The sequence below is a fragment of the Sinohyriopsis cumingii genome, chromosome 15 (genome assembly GCF_028554795.1).
Source record: "Sinohyriopsis cumingii isolate HCF-2022 chromosome 15, ASM2855479v2, whole genome shotgun sequence".
Classification (NCBI taxonomy): domain Eukaryota; kingdom Metazoa; phylum Mollusca; class Bivalvia; order Unionida; family Unionidae; genus Sinohyriopsis; species Sinohyriopsis cumingii.
Window position 1 is genome coordinate 138,025,512 of NC_142975.1, and position 22,089 is coordinate 138,047,600.

The following is a 22,089-nucleotide window of genomic DNA, read 5'->3' on the forward strand; positions in this document are numbered from 1 at the left end:
CCATACAAATGCAGTAACCTATAATTACTGGATTCATAAGATACTTTGTATGATAATGGACTTAATACCAAGGCACTATATAAAATTGTTTAAATGTTAATTAAAACATTGATATGTTGTATATCCTTTATAAAAATTGTATGTATGACTGTTTGTCTCTGTTCTATTATTTTACTTTAATTTTCAATGAACTGTTCGGAATTTTCGTATCTTTCCGCATTTTAGTTATACCGAAACACCAGTCATGTGACCTGTAGCGGGAAAAGAGAACAACAACAATGGAAGCACAAGGCAGAGTTACCGATTTCTTTTCAAGTAAAAAACGTAATGCAGATGCACAACCGTCCAAACGGAGGAAAGCCCAGCTAATCCCTAGTGAAACAAACATCTCATACCTTGATTCAACTAACAAGCATGGAAATCGGAAAGATTCAGTGGCTGGAACTATCCCTAAAACGGAATCAACTAAACCTGAGAATGATAACTCGGTACAGATTAGCTCTACTAGGGCAGTTACGTCCAAAACAACTCAGATAATAAAAAATGTAAGATCAACAAGAAAAAGCAAATGTACAAAACTCAGTCAGAAGGGTCAAATGACTATCGATAATGTTTTTGCACGCATTGCAAAAGCGTCAAGTGGTCTTGAGAATGGACAGCAAGAAGGGCTAATTGTAGATGAAACCACGTCGTCTTGGGACGATCACGACGGTCCTATATCCTCGGGAAACCAGACACCTGTCAGATCCATTCAAACAGCTGTTGGTCAAAGCGTACCGTCGCGTAAAAGGCGTCGTGATTCGGAGTTGTCAAAGGAAGAGTTGGGAGCAGCTACGCCACTGGAGAATCCTAAACCTACAATCCATCCTGAAGCCAGCAAATCGAGAAGAAAAATTGATCTTGTAAAGGTTAATATTGCTGGTTTCCATTTTGATCCTTCCATATTATTTTTGGGGTTGATGGCAAACAAGTTGTTGCCAGCCCCATTCCTTTATGTTCTGATCTGATATTACTGACCAGTAGTCATATGGTACCTGGCAAACTCGCCCGATGGGGAATTCGTCTTGGGAGAAATCACAACAGGGTGGTTAGAGAAGTCGCCTCAGACTGTCTTTGTCTGAATATATATATATATATATATATATATATATATATATATATATATATATATATATATATATATATACATACATGCATACATATATATATATATATATATATATATATATATATATATATATATATACATACATACATGCATACATATATATATATATATATATATATATATATATATATATATATATATATATATATATATAAAGAGAGAGAGAGCACTTTTCTGTGCAAAATATACTGCACAGTCTATGTGTCCCCAAAGAACTAATTCAGAGTAAATATTTTATTTAGTAAATGGCGATACATGCATTAAGAATTAAACCCAGTTAGAAAGGTAGGATATAAAACATGGAGAAAAAGTTGGCACATATACTGTATGTTGTGACTGCAGATTTGAACTGTTAAAATGGAGTCCTAGGCATCGTAAGTTACAACAAAATAGGGCATCGTTTATTTACCAATCGATTGCTGGGGCTTTTATACACACACTAGAATATGGTTTCTTTGAAGTATGTGTGAATGTTGGTCCAATTCACAAGATAAATGCAATGATAAGGATTGACTGTTAATTAGTCACACTGGCCTTATGCTTGTGTACTATAGTCTAACCTTTAGCTATTCTGCAGTTTAGCCACAGCTGATCAGAAAATGAAATAGGGGGGCTTGTTCTGGGGGAAAATAAGGCGTGTCACGGGGAGAAATGGCAAGCAGGTGGGGGCAGTAGTCTCTTCCCCCAATTTCTCCTTTAAACATGTTTTGGCCTACATCCATACATTTTCATGGTTGATCACTACTTATCCCACCTTCCCACCCCACCCCCCAGAAAAAAGTTTCTGGCACATCCTTTCAGAATTTACCTATATTGGACCTGGAAGATCTGTCTATTTTCTTCAACCCAGAGCTTAAAAAATGCCGCATAAAAACCATCCCATTTTAGGACCCAATCTCACTCTTTTATTTGTTTTTCACCCTACTTGGCTCTTGAAAAATTGACATATTCTGGACTCCAGTTTCCACAAGTGCAGAATTTCACCATTTTTAATATTGTCACACAATGTTGCAATAGCTATAATTTTAATAAAAATGAATTACACTTGAACACTATTCACATAACTGAAATGATCATGCTTTGCATTCTATATATGCAGTAAAATTCGACTTCAAAGAAATGCTGCCGCTGCTCACAAACTTGTCAAAAGTATAATACAAAGCGGCTTGTACATTCTGATTCAAAGCAATACTATGTAATAACCTTTTTTTTGTATGTGCATCTATCATTTCTGATTTACCTATAAATGGTTGTTCCACTTCCTGATCCTACCTATGCAAATTAGCATAATTCAACCTTCATCGTCTCACCAGCTATTTTCAGCCAGTTAATGTGGAACTTTGATTTTTTTAACTGGCCACTTTTTCTTTAATTGCCGCTATCTAACCTGTCCAAGGGATAGTTTTATATCAGTTCCAGTCATTACAGATCACCGTTTATACATACTCCATGTAATGGACATTGAAAGTTTTTTGTGGTTCTTTTTCTAATAGGTTACTGAAAATTGTGTTTTCTCAAAACACGACTGTGTCAGTTGGTTTGGGGGTACAAAATCCTTTTTTTAGCAAAGCTTCCATTTGATTAAAATCAGATCTCGATTTCACATAGGATAGTGGTAATCTGATTTAGATTGCACTGTTATGGCATGTATGTCAACATATTGCAAGCACATTTACTTATTTCATCAGCGTGATTAAAGTTTCCTCAGGCAAACTATTTTTTTTCTCACAAACCGACGTGCACCTCACTTTGACTACAGGCCTGAACTAAAATTAAAAGGGACCTGGGCATAAAGGAGAAGTAAACAAACTACATACTACTCCTTGTTGTTTGTATTTAACTTTATAACCAATTACATTTATAAAATGTTGCACTTTTCCAATTTTGTTTTTAAATTGGTATAGTTTGCTTGATATCTCTTGACCTTTAGTAAAAATAACTATGAAACTGATCTAGATCCTTGTCGGAATGAGTCTAAAGAAATGTATTCCATTTTCGTAACCCGATAGGTAAACATTACATCTTTTCAAAGGCATACACAGAATACGCCAACATGTAGCGAATCGTGAAAACACAGAGGTAGTATTCTGTGTGTCAAGAATTAGTATTATTTTGAACAGAATGTTCTGATGACAGTGTCATTTCAAACCGTAAGCATTCAGTTAGTTCTTAATAAATGTTAATCGGGGTTTTTTTGCATCTTACTAAGTGTTTAACATAGTTGAGGTGTGTGTGTGCTGATGCACATCAGTGAAGTTAGTGAACGAACAGATGGAGTGAAGCTTTCTGATAATCTCCACATATTTTATTTATTCTAATCCAGGTTAGTTTGTATTAATAATGGTATTTGATAATAAATTTTAGATATTACTAAAATAGGATACTATAAAAAAAATAGTCTGATATATGTTGTAATGAATGGGGCTGCACTTTACTTTTGACTGCCATATATACTCGCGTATAAGCCGAATAATTTAAGAAAAAAATAAAGGCCTGGAAGAAGGGGATTGGCTTATCCTTGGCCAATGTCTAAACTTGACATTTTTTTGAGGTCTTTTTGTTGACTACTATAATGGCTGTAAATCATGGGACATGAAAAAATAATTTTTTTCGTGTTCTGAGACATAGGGATGTAAAAAAGATGTAACTTTCAGTTTCTTTCTTTACTTTACTTGTAGTTTGAATTTCATCATTAAACAGTTGTAGTATTTTGCATTTGTTGTTTTCTCATATAACATACCTTGTATACAAAATGTTACCGAAAATAGGTTTTGGAAATCTATGTTTGTGGTCTTTCAAAGTTTGGGAAAAGTCTTTGAATTTTTCATTCAGAATTCTGTGTGAACCCTGACAGCAATATATACGTCATATTTCAGTGTATTTCTGTCTTATTGTATTAAAGTGTTTCTAGTAACCCCTTAAAAAATTGATAATTTGTTCTGAGTCCGAAATTTTTAATTATACTTATGAAACATTCTAATTGTGATTAGTGTGGATATTTTTTTACTTTGTTCCAATATTTTTATTTTTTTTCCTGTTTGTTTTGGTGTGTTCTGGTAAATACAGGAATCTTTTTCTTTTGTTAACATTTTTTAGTTGCTGCCTTCAAAGTATTTCAATATCATATTTCTACAGTTCTCAAAAAATGTTTTTTGAACAATAATCTCCAAGTAAATGGACTTTTATGAGTTTAATAAACTTTTATGTGGTTTGTGTTCTGCTTAACTTTCTAACATGTGACCCTTAAACAGATTCGCACAAAAGCTAAATTTGCTATTTCAGACAGTAGAAAAGAAGGCAGAGGAGGAGTTGGACTTTATGCTGCCCAAAACCCCTCCTCCAATATCCCCACTGCACAAGACACCTGAGAAAATCCAGACTTTGGACATTAATCCTGCCCCAGACTCTTGCAGAAATTTGTTTCAAAAAATGGAATCCATGGTATGTATTTGAACACCTGTGGTTCATTAGATAGTGAAAATGCACAGACTTGTCTAAATCAGCTTTTAGCTGTCATGTAAAGAATATAGGGCGGTAGTGTAGACTTAATATAATTAATACAAAACAAAAACTGAAATATAACCAATAATAGATTTCTGCTTTATCTTAATTGATGATCTAAAATGGGACATAGCTCCCATCAGAATTGAAACATTTTGACATTTATTTGATCAAAGTTTTTAGCTCCCTTGGCTGAAGCCACGTGAATTTAAAGGCATGACCCATTGTTGATTGCTACTTTTGATTTCTGCAGAATGGCTGAAGAAATTTGGATTATACTGAACAGAATTGTTTCTTAGGAGATTCATCATCAGAATCCTGTCCAAGTTGGCTTCCCTAGTGAAGGTAGCTTGCATGAGAACATTCTTTTTCATATTCTCTGGCTTTCCTTGCAACATTTGGGCTTCCAAAACAACGCGGTGCAAAACCTATTTTCAACCTTGCTATAGTGGCTGAAGCCATTGAAAGTAGAATTGCCAATTGTTCTTGATGACATCTTCTGTCAAAATAATGTCTCTGCTGGCTTCCCTAACAATGGTGTGGCTATCATGCTAACCGTGTGAAAAATTTATTTTTGATCTTTGCTCCAGAATGACTGAGGAATCTTTCAAAGGACATCCTGCCAGAATTGTGGCCAAGGTGGTTTCCCTAATAATGGTATGGTTTCCGTAGCAGTCAGATTGAAAACATCTTTAACATTGTCCGCTGAACAAACTTGTTGCCATAAAGTTACATCAGGGACAGTTTGATACCCTATGGATTATGGAGCTGGTGCCAGTTTATAAGATCAAAAGCACAGCTACCTAGCTACTTTCCCAGAATATTCTGATGACAACTTTAGCCGAGTTGACTCTGACCTACTTGTCCCTCTTTTTATTTTCTAACCTGTGCTTGGAGAGACATATTGGTAATGCTTTGTTACAGGTGACAGAATCAAGAGTTAAAACTGCAACATCCACCAAAATTGATTAGCTTGCACATAGTCTAAAATGACTCACAACAATGACATTGAATTGAACCAGTTTAAGAGTCAGTCTGGTTTATAGCCTTTTAGTCTTTTTTCCAGTGATTTTTCATATGCCCATTCCATAGCTGCCAACCCTCACGATTTTGGCATGAATTTCACGACTTCCTAGCGAGATTCACAGAAACATGCCACATGCCAAAAAAATCTAGAATTCCCTAATTCTCAGTTATTTTAAATTTTCCTGTTAAATCTTAGTCATAATATTGGCAGTTGCCAAAACAGTCCAGTACTGCTGGTCGCGATGTTAGTAGAACAGCAGCCGATTGGTACAACTGGCTCGTTAGCAAGCATTTTAGTGTATTTTAATTCATATGTATAAGAGTAGTTTTGCAAATGCTTTTGGAAGAAACTGGAACCTAACCGGAATTTGTCTCCGTGCATGTGCTGCCAGCACTGATTTGAATTACCGTTTGACATTGCATCTTGAAAACACCTTCACAACCAAGGAAAAAGAAATATATTGCACAAAAAGGGAAGTTTAGTTCGGAATATAACAAAAGTTGGCAGTACATTTAGCCATCAAATAAGAATATACATCGTGCTTTTTGCACAGTGTTCCACAAATTTTAGCATTGGGCATGGTGACAGGGATGATGTGAGGAAGCACACTGGTAGCAAAAAGCACATAGAAGTTGGAAAACTACATGAAGACAGCTTTTTCAAGTGTTGGAATTTTTTAGATTAAAAGATTAGCACATATTGTAATTAGCTCAAGTTCAGTTTTCTGCACATGCGCTGACACCACCAATCGTTTGCTGTTCAAAATTTCATCTTCTTGATTAATACCGTTCGTAATTAAGCTACAGTGCAGTTAAAATGTTTTCACCTCGAAGGAAAACAATTTGTGTTTGAGAAAAAGTGAAGTAAAGATTGGAGTACGCCAAAATTTGGCCTTGCATTCAGACATCAAACATCACACAGTAGTGTGCCACGAATTTTACAATTGGAAATGTGCACATGGGCTGGTATTGTTGCTTACAGTTTACCTCTTGTACTTGTACTATGTAGTAATATTAATATATAGTACATGTATGACATAAATTGTAAGCAACATTACAAGCCTCTGTGGGCATGTGGCAGAACAATGTGAAAAAGCACACTGCTATAGCACCCCCTGCAGATTTCAGTTTTGGAGTACTTTAAGCCCTTTGCTCAAGTCCTGCTTCCTACCAATGCCGAAGCTTTGTTTGTGAGCTTTCTTGTTGAACATGACCTGTCTTTCTCAGTTGGAGATCAGCAACAGTGACAGTGAAAGATTATTTCCTTTATCGCCTCCTTAGGTGCTAACAATTTGCAGCAGTTTTAGTCACTAAGATAAACTAGCAGGCAAGAAGTCTGAATCGTTTCGAAAACAAATTTACCATAGCCTGATTGAGGAAGTTCAACACTGCCACAGCATCATATCATGACAAATAGTGTGAAGTTTGTGTACATCAGTAAATTTGGCTGCAGATAAAGTAGTACATATAATCAGTGTAAATAATGTTTTGGAGGGTTAGCAGCTCTGCTCTTCTTGATTGTCTGACATGTATGTTGGGAGATGCCAGAGCTGTTGGGCTATTGAAAGATTGGTATTTGCTAAAACTGCAGTGATTGCATAAGGTAGCTGTTTTCTAGTGAACTGGGAAAAGTCCAATCTTCATTCATCCCAGAGTTTTGTCCATCTGGCTAAGGAGTTTTTAACCAACTGGAAGATTGTGCAGTTCTCTCTTGTCCATGTCCCAGTTTAATAGATCTGGTCGAGTCTGTTTCTGGCAAACCTCAGATTTCAGTGAGGGAGTTCCTGTGTCTTTGTTCATTCAATGCAATGGCAGACCTGATTCCGCTTGGGTGCCTTTTTAATCAGTTGGTAGGTGTTTTGGCTACCCTCCCCCAGTTCTCATACCAAAAATAATTCTGAAGTTACAGGGTCAGAATTGCAAGATGATTCTGATTGCCCCTCTTGGGTGGGACAAGTCCTGTGTCACTGATCTGCTTGATCTAGCAAATAGATCTACCCATGAAGATCTCCGCCAAGCCCATCACATCATCTCCTTAGCATGTATCAGTCCCTCAATTGGGTGACTTTTTTCTGTGGCTCTTTGAGGAGAAACAGTTGGCTCCAAAAGCTATCGATCTATGGTTGCGGACACGTTCCGTCATCACGACAGATGTGGCATTGGGCATGATAAAGATCTCTCAGATCTGTTAGCTGATTTTGATCTCCAGCGATCAAAATCTATAAAACTATTTCTAGAATGGAATTTGTCCTGGGTTCTGACTTGGCTCAACTCAAGAAAGTTTGAACCTCCAGCTCATGCTTTGCTAAAGTTCCTGTCATACAAGGTCATGCCCTTTCAGTTGACCTGAACTATCTTCAGTTCAGATCGGATGTAATGGGCAAGAGTTACTGCCATTTGTTTAACAAAAAATAGACAGGATTAGACAATTTTCTTTTAGTAGGGCTGGATTTGTGAGGTAGCAGGCTTAAAAATGTGTTTTTTCATACAGGATCTTTTCCCCAAAATGTAATATTTTTCATACATTTTTTTGTACTTATTGGAGAATTTTGTCAATACGAAAAATTAGGTGATTTGCAATAAGCAATTTATATGGCATTATCCATATACAAGTTGATTTGCAGTATAAGACAAAGCTAAGATTTTCTGGTCAAGAGTGACTGTCACTTTTATAGATTTCTTCTATATAAGACCATGTTATACCACACTATTGTTGTCCTCATGTTGTGATTTACTAGTTACCGCTACACCATTTTCACCTATTCCATTAGTAATGGAAATGGTAATAGTAAGTTAGTAACTTGTTGAATTACTAATTTATGCTTTGATTTTCTTTTCTTATATCGTTGCAGTAGAAATTCCAACTAAATGCATGATATGCAGAAGTTCAAAGCATAGTCTAGAAGGCGTCTAAAATGTGACACTATTTTCACGTACACTGTTAGTAACAGGGATGATATTAGCGAGTTGGTAACATGCTGAATTACTAATTTATGCTTTGATTTGTCCAACTTACTGGGGGGATTGCCCCCCCCCCCCTTAGTCTACCCAGTGCCTGTATGTCTGGACATGTTTTTTTTTTTTTTTACCAGATCCATTGGATACACCCTTGATTTCACTGGCTGTACAGCTGTCCATTATGGGGACCGTTGTGATAAAATGGTCCGGCCAACTAGGATTTACAGGGATCTTAGTGACACCTATCCTTCTAGTGATATCCTCATTATCAGACATGTTTTTTTCATTTTAAAGCGACTTGAATCTGGTTTTTAAAAAATGGCTTGTTTGGTCCCATTATGCAATGATTGTTTAACGTATTAGTTAGCCCATGCCTCTCGTAAAGAGTATTCTGATTGGTCAAAAGTTTAAATTCATCCAATGAACCTTTATGTAATGGAAACTGATGGCAATGGAAAGAAGAAGCATGTTTGCAAAAAATGGCATCTTGAGTTCAGTGTTTTCCTTTACCCTCATTTGCGCTTTAGAGACCCCCAAATTTTTAATTTGACCCCCAGTTTTGATACCAAAGTTTGTTTTTTACTCCATATGACCCCCAGTTTTGACACCAAGGAGATTTTTGACTCTGAGTCTTGCACCCCTAAGGGATACACTGCGAGTTGTTGAGAGAGACCATGACATGAGAAGTTTATATAAAGGTTTTAAAAAATTATATGTAAATGCAAACAAAACTTTGAGCAGGAGGATGATGTTACTTTCTTTTTCAGATTGACAAGCAGTCTCCAGAGGAGGTAGAGGCTAACTTATCTGCTGATACTGAGGTCAAGGTGAAATTTTCTGCTGCTGAGGTGAAGGCCAAGCTGTCCTCTGCTGAAGTTAAGGCCAGGTTGGCCAAATCAGGAAAACTAGAAGAGATTAAGGAACAGCTAATTCAGTTTAATAAAAACAAGGCTGAGCTAGAAAAGTCTAGGGGCCCCAAGTTGAAGAAGTTTGATGCAATCAAAATAGAGATGGATACAGAGAAAAGGTTTGTGAACAGATTGTTAGCTATTTGTAAAACTACAGTACAGTGGCAAGTTTCATTGTCATTCAAAAGAATATATCTTTTGGATTTTTTAATTCAGATTGTTTCACTTATTTCATAAGTGCTGTAGGTAATGATTTTTATTTTTATTTATGGGATAATCTCTGGTTGATAATGAACCATGGTTTCAAATAGACAAATTTTTAAAATTAGAATTTCCAGTGTAAGTTTCTAAAGTCTGTTTTTAGAAGAGCATAGGTAGTATGAAAGACAACATATACTTTTCTGTATTTCAGTTCAGCAGTTCCAGCCTATGAGAAATACCATTCTCTGGCTGCTCCAACGCCTCCCTCCCTGACACTTCCCTACAAATACAAAGTTCTGGCTGAAATGTTCCGAAGCATGGACACAGTAGTGAGCATGCTGCACAACCGCACTGAGATATGTACCTTTTCCAAATTGAAGGCAGCTGTCCAGGAAATGTCCAGAAGGTTATTACTTTCCAGCCATTTTCTCTGAATCCTTTTTCTAATCTGGACATTCATATAAAGATGCAGAGAAAATCACTTTTAGCATATTCTGTGCGGTAATACACATGTAGCAGATTTGGGGTTTTGCCAGATCACAGATGGTATCTTTGTCTATTTCACAGTAAATTTGAAGATACTGGAAGCTTTAATTCACAACCACACAGCGGAAAAAATAAACACTACCTAAAGTCTCAAAATTTTGCATGTACCAGATATTTGATTTTCTGGTTTAGAACAATATTTGGTGGCTTTGATTACTTGAGGTCCTTTTCTTTTTTCTTTTTGAAGTTCACTCACAACTTTTAGAAGTGGATATCGATTTGGTCGTGCATCCATTGAGAAAAGTTAGTTGGCGGGGTTGCAGAAATTTACTTAAAGTAGACATATTGCATATTTCTTGGGCAGTTGCAGCAATGTTTCAGTTGTGGCACAAATTTTTGAACTTTAAGGACATGGACATTTTTTTTACAAGAGTCTTCTCAAGATTTAGCAAAAGCCATTTAGAATTCACTTGCAAAGCAGGTGTGTTCATAGTTTGTTCATTGAAAATCTCTTGACAGCTGGCCATATTTAAAGATATTTCTTTTGAAACTTTGTAACTGTAACTTCATATCCATGATGATCTTTGTAAAATTTCATTAGAATAAGAACATGTTTATTCAGTAATTTAGGCCTCAGAAGAAACTTTATTTTCAGTGCTGTAGTGATCAGTAATAACAAGTTATATATTGGTATACAAGTATCAAATATTTTATGTTAAATTTAAAAGCTGAAACTATTGCAGACTTGACAACCCATATGATTTTGACATAAGTCTTATGAAAATTACCCTTAAAATACAGACTTATAGAATAAAAGGAAAAACTATGGAAATATGATTGTTGCAATAAAATTCAGAATATTGGCTCATCTGTGTCTGATTTGGATCATTGTTTTATATTAGCTTTAGTGGAATTAGGGAACAAGACTAACTTTATATTAGGACCAAGACGCTTTAAAATGCACATGTTTTTTCATGCACTAACATGTGAATGATCAAACTGTTGATTAGAGAATTTTTTAAAATTGCGTCCAGTTACTGATACAATGATAACACCAAAAAGAGAAGCCTCCCAAAATTTTTAATAATTAGTACAGAAGAATAAAAAGGGTTATTCAGATTGTTCTTAACAAAAGCAGGAAGGGACACAATACAAGATGTAAATTGGTACTTGAGTACCTGCCCGTTGATATTAATGTGGGCAGTAAAATGGGCAACCGAGTACCCCTTAAAAAAACAAACATATTTCCAAGTTCAGATCAAGAAACAGAATAACAATTAAAGTTCGAGGCTCATTTATTCATCATCACAGGGGCTCATATCATTGCTTCATTTCTTACAGTTTACTTGTCATACATGTACAGTATTGTAATACAAGGGATGATACTTCTCTCCTTACTTGTGCAACCTATTTAAGAATCAGCACTGACATTTCAAGCTAGATTTTGCGTAGTTTAATAAATTTGGTACCGATTCTTATCTCAGCATTTGACTTGTTTGCTTGTCCCAAGTTTGGCTTACTCTCGTACCTTTAAGGAATGCCAGACCATTTTCCCATACTACCGCTCAACATTGCCATGATTGCGTCGCTTGATATGCAAGTGCAGCTCACTGAATGGAATACTGCCCTCTCATTTCCAAAGGAAGATGAGATTATGTACTGCACCTATTTATTTTTGTATTATATAGTACATGTATGACTGATCGTTAAAGTGGAAACAATGATATGAGCCCCTATGTTCATCATTAGACCTCTAATTTCTTTATTTTCTAATTTATAGTATTTACATAAAACAGTTCCAAGAAAAAAGATGGGTTTCTTAAATATGAAACCACATCTCACAGATTCATACTATTTTTATTGCACATACATGGTGGACCAGTCTAATTTGAAAATAAATGGCATTAGATAAGGTAATAAACAGGATTTATTGATATGACTGATGGATGTTATATAACTAAAAAAAATGCTATAGGAGGGAGTTTTAAAAACTTAAGTTAAATTTTAAAGGACAAATAAATAGCAATTTAATATTTTTGAAATAAGAATTCGACAGTGATGTAATACATCATTCTTGTACTAAATGATTATTTGCGAAAGTTACTGCAGGCACATATACTACTTAAAATGAGTATGATGCATAAAAAATAGTTTATCAATTTCTTTTGTGTCTTTCTCATGTACTAGCTACTAATCCACATGGATCTAGCTGATTTGTGACAAAAAATTGAACTGCAGATAAGTAGCATAAACAAATGTACGTTTTTTGTACATTTTTATGTAAAATAAAGATTGCTCTTTTTATGGACAGATTACGCTTTCTTGCGTACTTACATAGTAATAATTATGCTTATACCTCTCTTGAGGGTTGGCAGGTGTGAACCTACAACAAAGCAGTTCAGGTTCACATTTAATACAATTTCCCTTTGATCAAGTACCTGGGTAAATGATCATTACGATTGACGGGTACCAGTTCGAAGTTTAATAAAATTTTGACATTTCTAGACATTATTACGTTTATTGGACATCACATATCGATTTGAGTATGACAGGAGCTACTATTGATGTCATAATGTGAAATGACAAAACAAATTCTATGCATTACATCAAGTTGAGAGATAGCAACAAGCCATATAGCTGCATAGGCCTTGGAACTGAAGATTGCATAATTGTACTGGAGGTAAATAGGTCTTGTGTATACTTTACAAACTTTGCTGATGAATATAATATTTACCATTGATGCATCACTTTGGAATACTGAACATTTTAAATACATGTTTTCCAACTTTACAATAGAAGTAGTACATTATAACAATAGTAGTAGTACATTATATTTTGTTATACCTTAATGAAAACTGATCAAACTTACAGAAAAAAATCATCTGCCTTACGGAGACAATCTTGTTATGATTGGCAGGTCTAAAATTGAGCAAATAAGTGACACTGGAATGGACATGCTTTTTGGTTTTAAACTGTGCACAAACATATTGAAGGATACACAAATTGACTTCAGTCTTAAATCATTTCAGGTGCAAGTTTCTAAAAGACCGAGAGAAAAAAATCTTTTTTTGAAGGGTTAATCTAGTAGGTATCATTATGGTATTCATTTCTTAAATAACTGTATGCAGGGAAAACAAATGATGAAATTCATCCTCTAAAAAATGGACCTTAAGCTTGATCTCAGTACTTCTTATTCCAATCAGTTTTATCTTATGTTGCAGTTTCTGTTTTCAGATTATGCATTAAATGTCTAAACTGGGTTAATGGTTTTAATAAATACAGCCCTCATTGTCAACAAGTTGCTGGCTAAATTGCCATCTACTTTTTCCAGCTTAGTTATTTACTTTTACGGCACTAACCTTTTTAGCTCTAGTAGTAATAGACCAAGAACTTATAGGATGGTCTGATGTACATCATCTTTACAATTTTTTCACTGCTCTAAAACTACTTGGAGGACTTCTATGCAAATTCACACATGCATTGGTTGGTTCTGAATGAAAATGGTAGTGTTCCATTATGAAAATTTTGCTATCACTACTTCTCCTGAATGGTTGGTGTTTTTTTTGCTAAAAGATGTCTTATGATGTCTGGTTGGTCCTAATTGAAAATAAATCCAATCTGACATCCAATATAGCCATCATGGCCACCATCTTCAAAATCTTTTTATCACTACTTCTGTGTAGAAAATTGTATCGATATGGGGTTTTCACCTGGAGGCTTCTTATGATGTTTTGTTTGGGCCGTAGCGAAAATGGTGCTGCTCAGAAATTCAGTATGGCTACCACAGTGACTTTATTGAAAATCTTATTGCTGGATGGATGGTCATATCAACATGGGGTTTTAACATATGACACAGTGCTGATCTGTCATGCATTGTGGCCACTATGGCAGCCCTCTTCAAAATCTTATTACAGCTACTCTTTCTAAATGGAAAGTCATATTGATATGTCTCTATTGTGCAAGATGGTTTTAGCAATTAATGGTTTTCTTTGGATGTTTTTATTTTCATTTTTTGCCTTGTATAGGAACTTTGAGCAGAAGACTGTTGGACAGATCAAGACAGTGTATCCCACAGCCTATCACCTGAGACAAGAGAAGGGTCTCCCTATGTTCGGAAAAAAGTCAACCGGTTATGAGCTGACAATTGAGGCTGATTTGTCAGACAGTACAGGTACTTAGAAATACAAAGGGGGTTTAAGTTGGACTTTTAAAATTACCATGTATCATTTCCTGGGTATTTTTTTTTTTCTTTAAATGGGTAAGCCTATACCCAGATGTGTAGTTTTTGTAATGAAAGGTGAAACCTGTATTCTGTCCACTTGAAAACTTCCCGTCTCAGTAACTGCATAGTAATATTGGCATGAAACTAGTCCAACATTATAAGACGTCGGCCCCTATATATATATGATGGGCTGAAGTTTGTCCTTGCAGGTATGATGTGGGTGTTGCCTTATATCCCTAATACTCTATGGCATGTAGCTCAGCTGTGTCCACTTTGCAAAAACTGGAGGCCATTTTTCTGGAATATTTTGCATCATTGGCAGTCCATATTTTTAGTCACTTTTGTGTTCAGCGTAGGGTCTAACTGACTGTGTTAAACTATCCTTATGATGATGTCATTTTCCTGGCACAGTCACGTCATTTTTTCATTTGACAACCATGATTGAGCTGAAGAGCAGTGATAGTCAAGGAATGCCTAAACCATTTAACTCGGGGTTGTTTTTCATTGTATGGTATTTTAGTATTCGGTTACCCGCCCATTGATAATAACCCGGGTAATAAAATGAGCCATCATGTAACCTTTTAGTTTATTTAAAAAGAATAAACTGTTTCCATCGATGATTATATCTGATGACATCAGGATCCAGAGAGACAATATCACACAGCTCAAGGCTCGAGATTTGTGACTATTGTCTATTGCGCATTTATCCATTGTAGACATCTGTCTACTTCCTTATTTCATATTTATTGTAACTATATATGACAAAAATAATTTTAAAAAAATGAGTTTCTTCAGTTTGAAACCATGTGACACAAATTCATTATATTTTGATACACAATTGGGTAGCGGACCAGTCTATACTTAAAAAATGGTGCCAACTGTTAAGCGAAACTGGCTTTATCGATGTGAACTTATTATATGTTACATTACTGAAAAACATTATTGGGGAGGGATTTTGCTAAACTTTAAAATGTTTTGGATCATGAAAAAGAACTAAACAGAAGCACTTTACAGATTTTGAAAGAAGAATTTGGGAGTGATGTAATACAGCTTTCACACTGAGCATATTGTCATGCTCATCGCAGAATTTGTGGACTTGTAGAAATATTCAAGTGAGTGTTATATATGAATAATTTATCAGATTGTATTGTGTTTGTATCCTCCTACTAATCCACATGGATTTAGCTGATTGTGACAAGAATTTTAACAAATTACAGATCCTGGTGAAGTAGCATAAATAAACTTTCCATACATTTTCCTGTAATTATGGCATGTAATATATAGGTAATTATGGCATGTAATATATAGGTTATTCGTTTTATGATCAGATTATGCATTTATGCCACTTGTATTAGTAATATTTACACTTATACCTCCCTGGGGTTTGGCATTAAAGCAGTTCAGGTTTGTTACACATATAATGCAATTTACCTTTGTACAGTACCTGTGTAACCAATTATTAGGATTGAGGGGTACCCAGTAGATGTTTCCAAAATTTTTACAACATAGTATTTGGCACAGTATGATTAGATATGGCTTGTGTGAATATGTAAAATAAATTAGGCTTTATGTGATCAGACATTTGCAGTTTTGTTAAAGAAAATTAACTCATAGTTCATCTGACTTTGGCATCCCTTGGCTACTAACAGCCTTCATCCAACTAAAATGGTGGTCAAGAGATTTTGAACAAATGCAAGCACTTCATTGTGTGGGAAGTTACTTGTGCCAGCATCAGAATAAGTATAGTACTCAAATCAGTGCTGCCTGTTCCCGTTACAAAGTTGACAGAACTGAGTTACATGGCATTGAAAGTATTAATACAATAAGACATCATATGAGTCCAAGTGCAGAGGTAATAAATATCAGATAGCTAATGTACATGTCTTAAGAAATGAAATAAAGTTAAGAAGAGTCAAAATTATTTTTTGTGCATTTACTTTTATGAAACAAATATAGAACTAGAATCAAAGCAAACTATTTTAAAACTTGAATATAATCTGTGGTTTATTTTAACAATTCTAGCATGTGGTATTCAGATGGACAAGGGAGATAAATCAACTTAACCTTAGCCACAAAGCGCTGGACATTGACACACTCTAAAACAGGTCCGGCACCCAAGTCACCATCACAGGACTAACCATATTTGGCAACTCCCTCTACCTTGCCCCCATGGGGTTTGACTAGATTACTATTGCATAACAATGAGGGAAAGAGCTAGCAAACAGTCAAGTTCCCTCTCGTTCAACAGACATGTGGACTGGTTACATGGATAAAAATTACCATAAACTGATCCCAACTGATGATCCTAATAACCTCCCACACGGATAGATAATTTCTGTTGTCACTGGCCTTGACCAGCCTTCCAAGCCACCATTTGAGGATGTTTTATACCTATGAACCCCCGAGTTTTGCCCTCCTGCCACTCCATTTACAACCTGGATCAGAGCTTCAGCATCTGTTGATCTTACGGGAGAGTTACAGACATTCTGACTGCGCCATCATCAGTTTGTCGGCAATTCTACCATTGGCACTCACCAGTCTTTCATTAGGAAACCCCAGCAGTTGACAGTGATATTGCTACTTTGGGGATGATAAAGCCACACTCCATACATGTGGATCAGAGGGCCTTTGATGACACTCTGCCATTAGTGTGCAATATCGTTGCCATGGCTGTGATATTGGACTTTTGTCTCAATGGCTATCCTCCGTCAGGCAGAACATAGCTTGTCTTCTCCTACTCCAAATAGCTCAGGACATACATGGGAGTCAATCTCAAGAATGGCACAAGTACTGAGCAGAGCCACTCAACACACTGTCACAGAATAAGGCAACAAATGACTATTTCACCTTTACTAATAATCATTCTCCTGTAGGTTGAAGGCAAGTTTCTTCTCTAATTGACACATTGGTCTTTTGGATCTGTCAAGGAGTGTACGTTCTCCATTTTTGTTCTAGAGCCATAGGGGTAGGTGTTACTTTTTTTATTTTATTTGATATGTGAAGCATATTCAGTTTTTTAATGTTGTAGTGTAAAATGTTGCCTTTACCACTACGCAGATTAGAAACATATTTTGCTTGGAAAAATTGGTTTCTTCTTTAAATATCTTACCCAATCATAATACCTTAGGATAATAGGCAAGAGGTTGATGTAGGTACAACCCCTTAACCCAGCAACACCATCTACGGTCCCATAACATATACAAGACAGCTTCTAGGTAACGTGACTGGAGGAGACTCCATCTGTCAGGGCACAGCTTCAAAGGGGAAAAATCCCTCCTCCCACTCCACAAATCCAGCAGAATTTGTGAAGTCACTTCTTAAAAAGCTGTTGATCAACCTGGAAGGTTGCCTGTTGGGCTCCAATTATTGGTCCTACCATAATGAATTGAGCCCTCTGGGATAACAGACCTCAGAAATAAAAGCGAGAGAATGTTGGTTAGGGAACAGTTCCAGTCTGATACTAGGCTGGTGGCAATTGCTCTAACCTTATGAGCAGAAATGTGAAATAAATTTATTTGAACTAAGGTTATTTCTCTATATGCCGAGCAAATAACCTAAATAATCCTGGAGATAGTTTGTTTTAATGTATCCTTCTGTCCTTTTATAAGAAGTAGAAATAGATGTAATCTCCCTCGACGCAAAGGCTCTGTTCTATTAAGGTACCACATGAAAGCCTGAACTGGGTCTTGCAGTTGGCCTTCAGCTGGTGTGTCCAAACTTGACAGAGGTTTCATGACATAAGTCTATTTACCTGTGGAAGGAAGCTGGTTCTTAGTGATGAAAGAGAATGCTGTCATGAGTAAGACTGACCTGTCTTGCCAGAACTGCACGTAATTCAAGTTTGCTGAGAGGGCATGTATTTTGCTAATTCTGCCCTGCTAATGCCATGAAACACTGAGAAATGTTGAAACATTGTCTCTTTTCACAAACAGTTAAACAGAATTTGAGCATAAGCATTACTGCATGGGGAGCTTTCAAATTTGTGCCAAGGATGTCTATCCACTGTGTTGCTTAAACATAAAATAAAACCTTCTCAAAAACTGCTCAGCAAAATTTGGTATGATGGCCTTCATACAAATGATGCTGAGCCACGGAGAAATATGACAACCATTAGATAGAAAAAAACTTTCAGACACCTCAGTCAAGAGTAAAACTGATCAGCAAAATTTGAATTTGTCCGGGTACATTCTTGTATCAAGGGCTGTGGTTATTAAAAGGTAGACTGCTCTGGTGGCCTATTGGTTAGAGCATCTGTCTTGGATGCAGCAGGTTGTGGGTTTGAACCCCAGCAGTCATACCAAAAATGGTACTAACAGCTACTTTGCTTAGCGCTCAGTGTTAAGAGGTTAGTGATAGGACTGGTCAACCTGGTGTCAGGATAATGTGACTAGGTTGGACATCATACTATGTCTGCGGCATGATGTCCCAAATGCTAGACATCACTATAAACTGCCACACTGCAGACATTGTAGCGATATGACTGAAAAATTGTAATACTAAATAGCAGAAAATCTTTTAAATGACTTCTCACAAGCTACTTATTAGATTTAGGTGTTATATGTTTATGCTCTAATAAACAGTAACAAAAGAAAAAAAACAAGCTTTGAAAATTTAATAAATAATTTATTTCCCTGGGAAAACACTGTAAAAATGAAAAAATAAGAACTTACGGTTTTCAAATCCAAAAATAATCCACGAATTCAATTTTAGAAGTCCTAGTAATGAAATGCTCTAATGAATTCAAATTTGAGTCCCAACAAAAAATCCAAAATGGAAGGCAATGACGTATAATGTAGTCAGTCTGGTGCTGTAATGTCTACGGTTCTTTGTTATTCCACAGACAATGATATTCCATTTTTTTTATTTCCTAATAAAATTTAAATAACTGCCTTTGTCCAAGAATTCTTTATGAGCACTCAAATACTTCCAGGAAAAAGAATTAATCTTTAAGAATCCAAATAATTTGAATTAAAATTAAAATATAACTCCAAACTGGTCACAAACAAAAACTTTTCCAGTATACAAGGTAAAAGCCCAACTGAAATTATTTCTCTATAGACAAAGGTTATACAGACAAATAATGTGCAAAACAGATACCCGCATGAGGCTCACGTGATCACATTCCAAAATTGTTTAGAAGGTATCTACACGTCTAAGGTCACATATTCCAGTACAGCTTCAATTTCACTATTATCATTCACACATTAAAAATGAATTAAAAAAGTTGTTTACTGGAGTCTCAATCAAGGACAGGAACTAGGTCAGCAAATGATACAAAGTTCATTGTTTATGACTAACAGTTGGGTCAAACTAATTTCTGGAAATTATCAAATTCCTAGTAAATAAAATTACATTACTTTGACATTAATGAAATTAAAAATAAAATCAAATATACATTTTTTGTTGTTGTGGGGTTTAACACCATTTTTCAGTACAAGATAGGCTATACATGACGGCCAGTATTAATGGTGGAGGAAGAACCCCGGAAAGAACCACCGACCCACGAGAAGCTACTGGCAAGCTTTCTCACATACCTACATGGGCTGAACCCATGCAGACAGAGGTGAGATGGCAGTGATCCGTAACAGTGAGCATTTTTGGCCACTCAGTGCCCCCAAATAGACATAACATGGTTAAACTTGGCAGGAATCGTCTTGGCATAAAGGGTTAAGTTTAGACAAATGGTGCCATTCTGCCATCAAATATGACAACTATTACTTAAAATATAAAAGCCTTTAACTTATTCTGTACATTATTTTACAGAAAGTGTCTTAGTTTAAAGGCCTTGCAGATTTATACAAATGATGCCAATCTGTCATAAAATCTAACTAAGGAGAACTCAGAACTAATACAAGATAAGGAGTTAAACCACTTATTGAAGGCATGAAGATGACCATATAGACAAATCACATTGCTCCAGACATGCGTGTCATCTGTCCAGCTGGCATGACTTACTTGTTGCCACTAAGCAGGTCATATTTTCTCAGGGATGTTCCATTTAAACATACATAGTAACTGGTAAGGCACTTTTTAATAAATACCACACCAGGATGCTTGGGTTACCTAGAGAGTTCATATGAAAATGATAAATGTTCTAAATTGTATCTATATATTATGATTGAACATTGAAGTGCCTTCCCTGGGTCCCAAGTATATTAACTGGAACAGCCCTTACCTGAATTTGGAATATAATCTTACATTAACAAGATCTCTGATGGTTTTGATACTGAGTGAGATCTATGGATAAGGATGAGGTTATCTTGCAACTGATTCACTGAGCTTACATACTACCAGATTTATGATTAAATATAAGCTTCTATCATTAAGAGTTTTGACAAGTTTGATAATGCATATTATTGTGGTCATCTGGTATCAGGTAGAGTTTGTTGGCACTCTGTAGGTAATATATATGGTCTGATTATGAGCTCATTTGGAATGTCATGAAGATCTAGGATGAAATTAGTAATTATACAGATCCACATATTAATGAGGCGGTCTTGCATCTAGCAGGCTGAGCTTTTTATCACTGGTGGCCATATTTTTGATCTGTAATGAAACTTGGAATATAGGCTTGTATCAGCAGTTACTTTCAATGTCTCCCCAGTAACTTCAAAGCTCTGATTTAAAGGTCAAAGTAAGATTTCTCTTACTGTGAACATTTTTTTTTTACCTAATCACAAATTAGCTAGGGACAAAAATTTACTGAATTTGCTTGTACACATTTTATTCCTTTTTTCCCCCAGATGCAGTAAATGTAAAAACAGAGCCCAACACCAGAGCATTGTTCACAGCCAAGCATCTCCTTCAGCGAAAAGACATATTCCACAGGAGTTTGATTAGGATAGTCAAACAATACCACAGGGTATTCTTGTACATCACATAACAGTTAATTGCAACATTTTAAACTTCTGAAAAGCTGGGTGATGTATTTTTTTTCGTTCTGAATTTCTGTGTACTTATTTACGGTAGGTTTTGATGCCAAGTTCTGAATTTGTTCAAACTGAAATTTGTAGTATTATTTTATGCTACTTTGGTTTTATTAGTTCCCTTGTTCATAAGGCCAAGTCAGCCTATGGTATGGCCTTGTGTTCCTTTTGCATGTCATTCCATCAACAGTTGCTGTTGAAACAACTCACAAGCCATAGGACCAATTAAGACCAAATTTGCAAACTTTGCTTTGGGGCATGTTTAGGCCAAATGACAGATCTGGTGGCATACTATGCCTGAATCCCACCTCAGCCACCCTACCCCCCAATAAGAACCTGCTTCTCCACTGACATCTTGCCAAATGCATTCAGAGCTGATCACCTTGATCTTGCTCATTCTCCATCGGAATTGTTCTGTTGGGACTACTTACGTCCACCCATCTTGAACTGCATTTTGGTGCATCAGTTATGACCATATGCATACCAAATTGTCGTCTATCTTGCAACATCTGAGATTGCTGACAAACACATCTACCCACCAGACATTTTGATGTATTTTTCCCCCGAAAATATTATTCTAGCTTCGATCCAAATAAACAGTTTAAAATACAGTGGTCCCCCTCTTATACGGTCACCCCTTCTGCACTGGGAAATTGGCCTTATAAGACGTGTAGCCTTTCCAGAGGGGAACTA

The 22,089-nt window shown here is 36.0% G+C and overlaps 1 protein-coding gene across 1 annotated transcript in view; it reads left to right on the forward strand.

Annotated features, from left to right (window-relative positions):
- The first annotated feature begins 238 nt into the window (after positions 1-238).
- LOC149782884 (DNA replication factor Cdt1-like) overlaps positions 239-22,089 on the forward strand; it is a 41,210-nt gene continuing 19,359 nt past the window's right edge. Inside the window, exons 1-6 of the mRNA XM_089934429.1 lie at positions 239-908; positions 4,451-4,609; positions 9,421-9,680; positions 9,974-10,168; positions 14,274-14,419; positions 21,214-21,332. Coding sequence (XP_089790555.1) covers positions 279-908; positions 4,451-4,609; positions 9,421-9,680; positions 9,974-10,168; positions 14,274-14,419; positions 21,214-21,332 — 1,509 coding nt within the window. The 5' untranslated portion in view covers positions 239-278. The remainder of the gene's footprint in view (positions 909-4,450; positions 4,610-9,420; positions 9,681-9,973; positions 10,169-14,273; positions 14,420-21,213; positions 21,333-22,089) is intronic.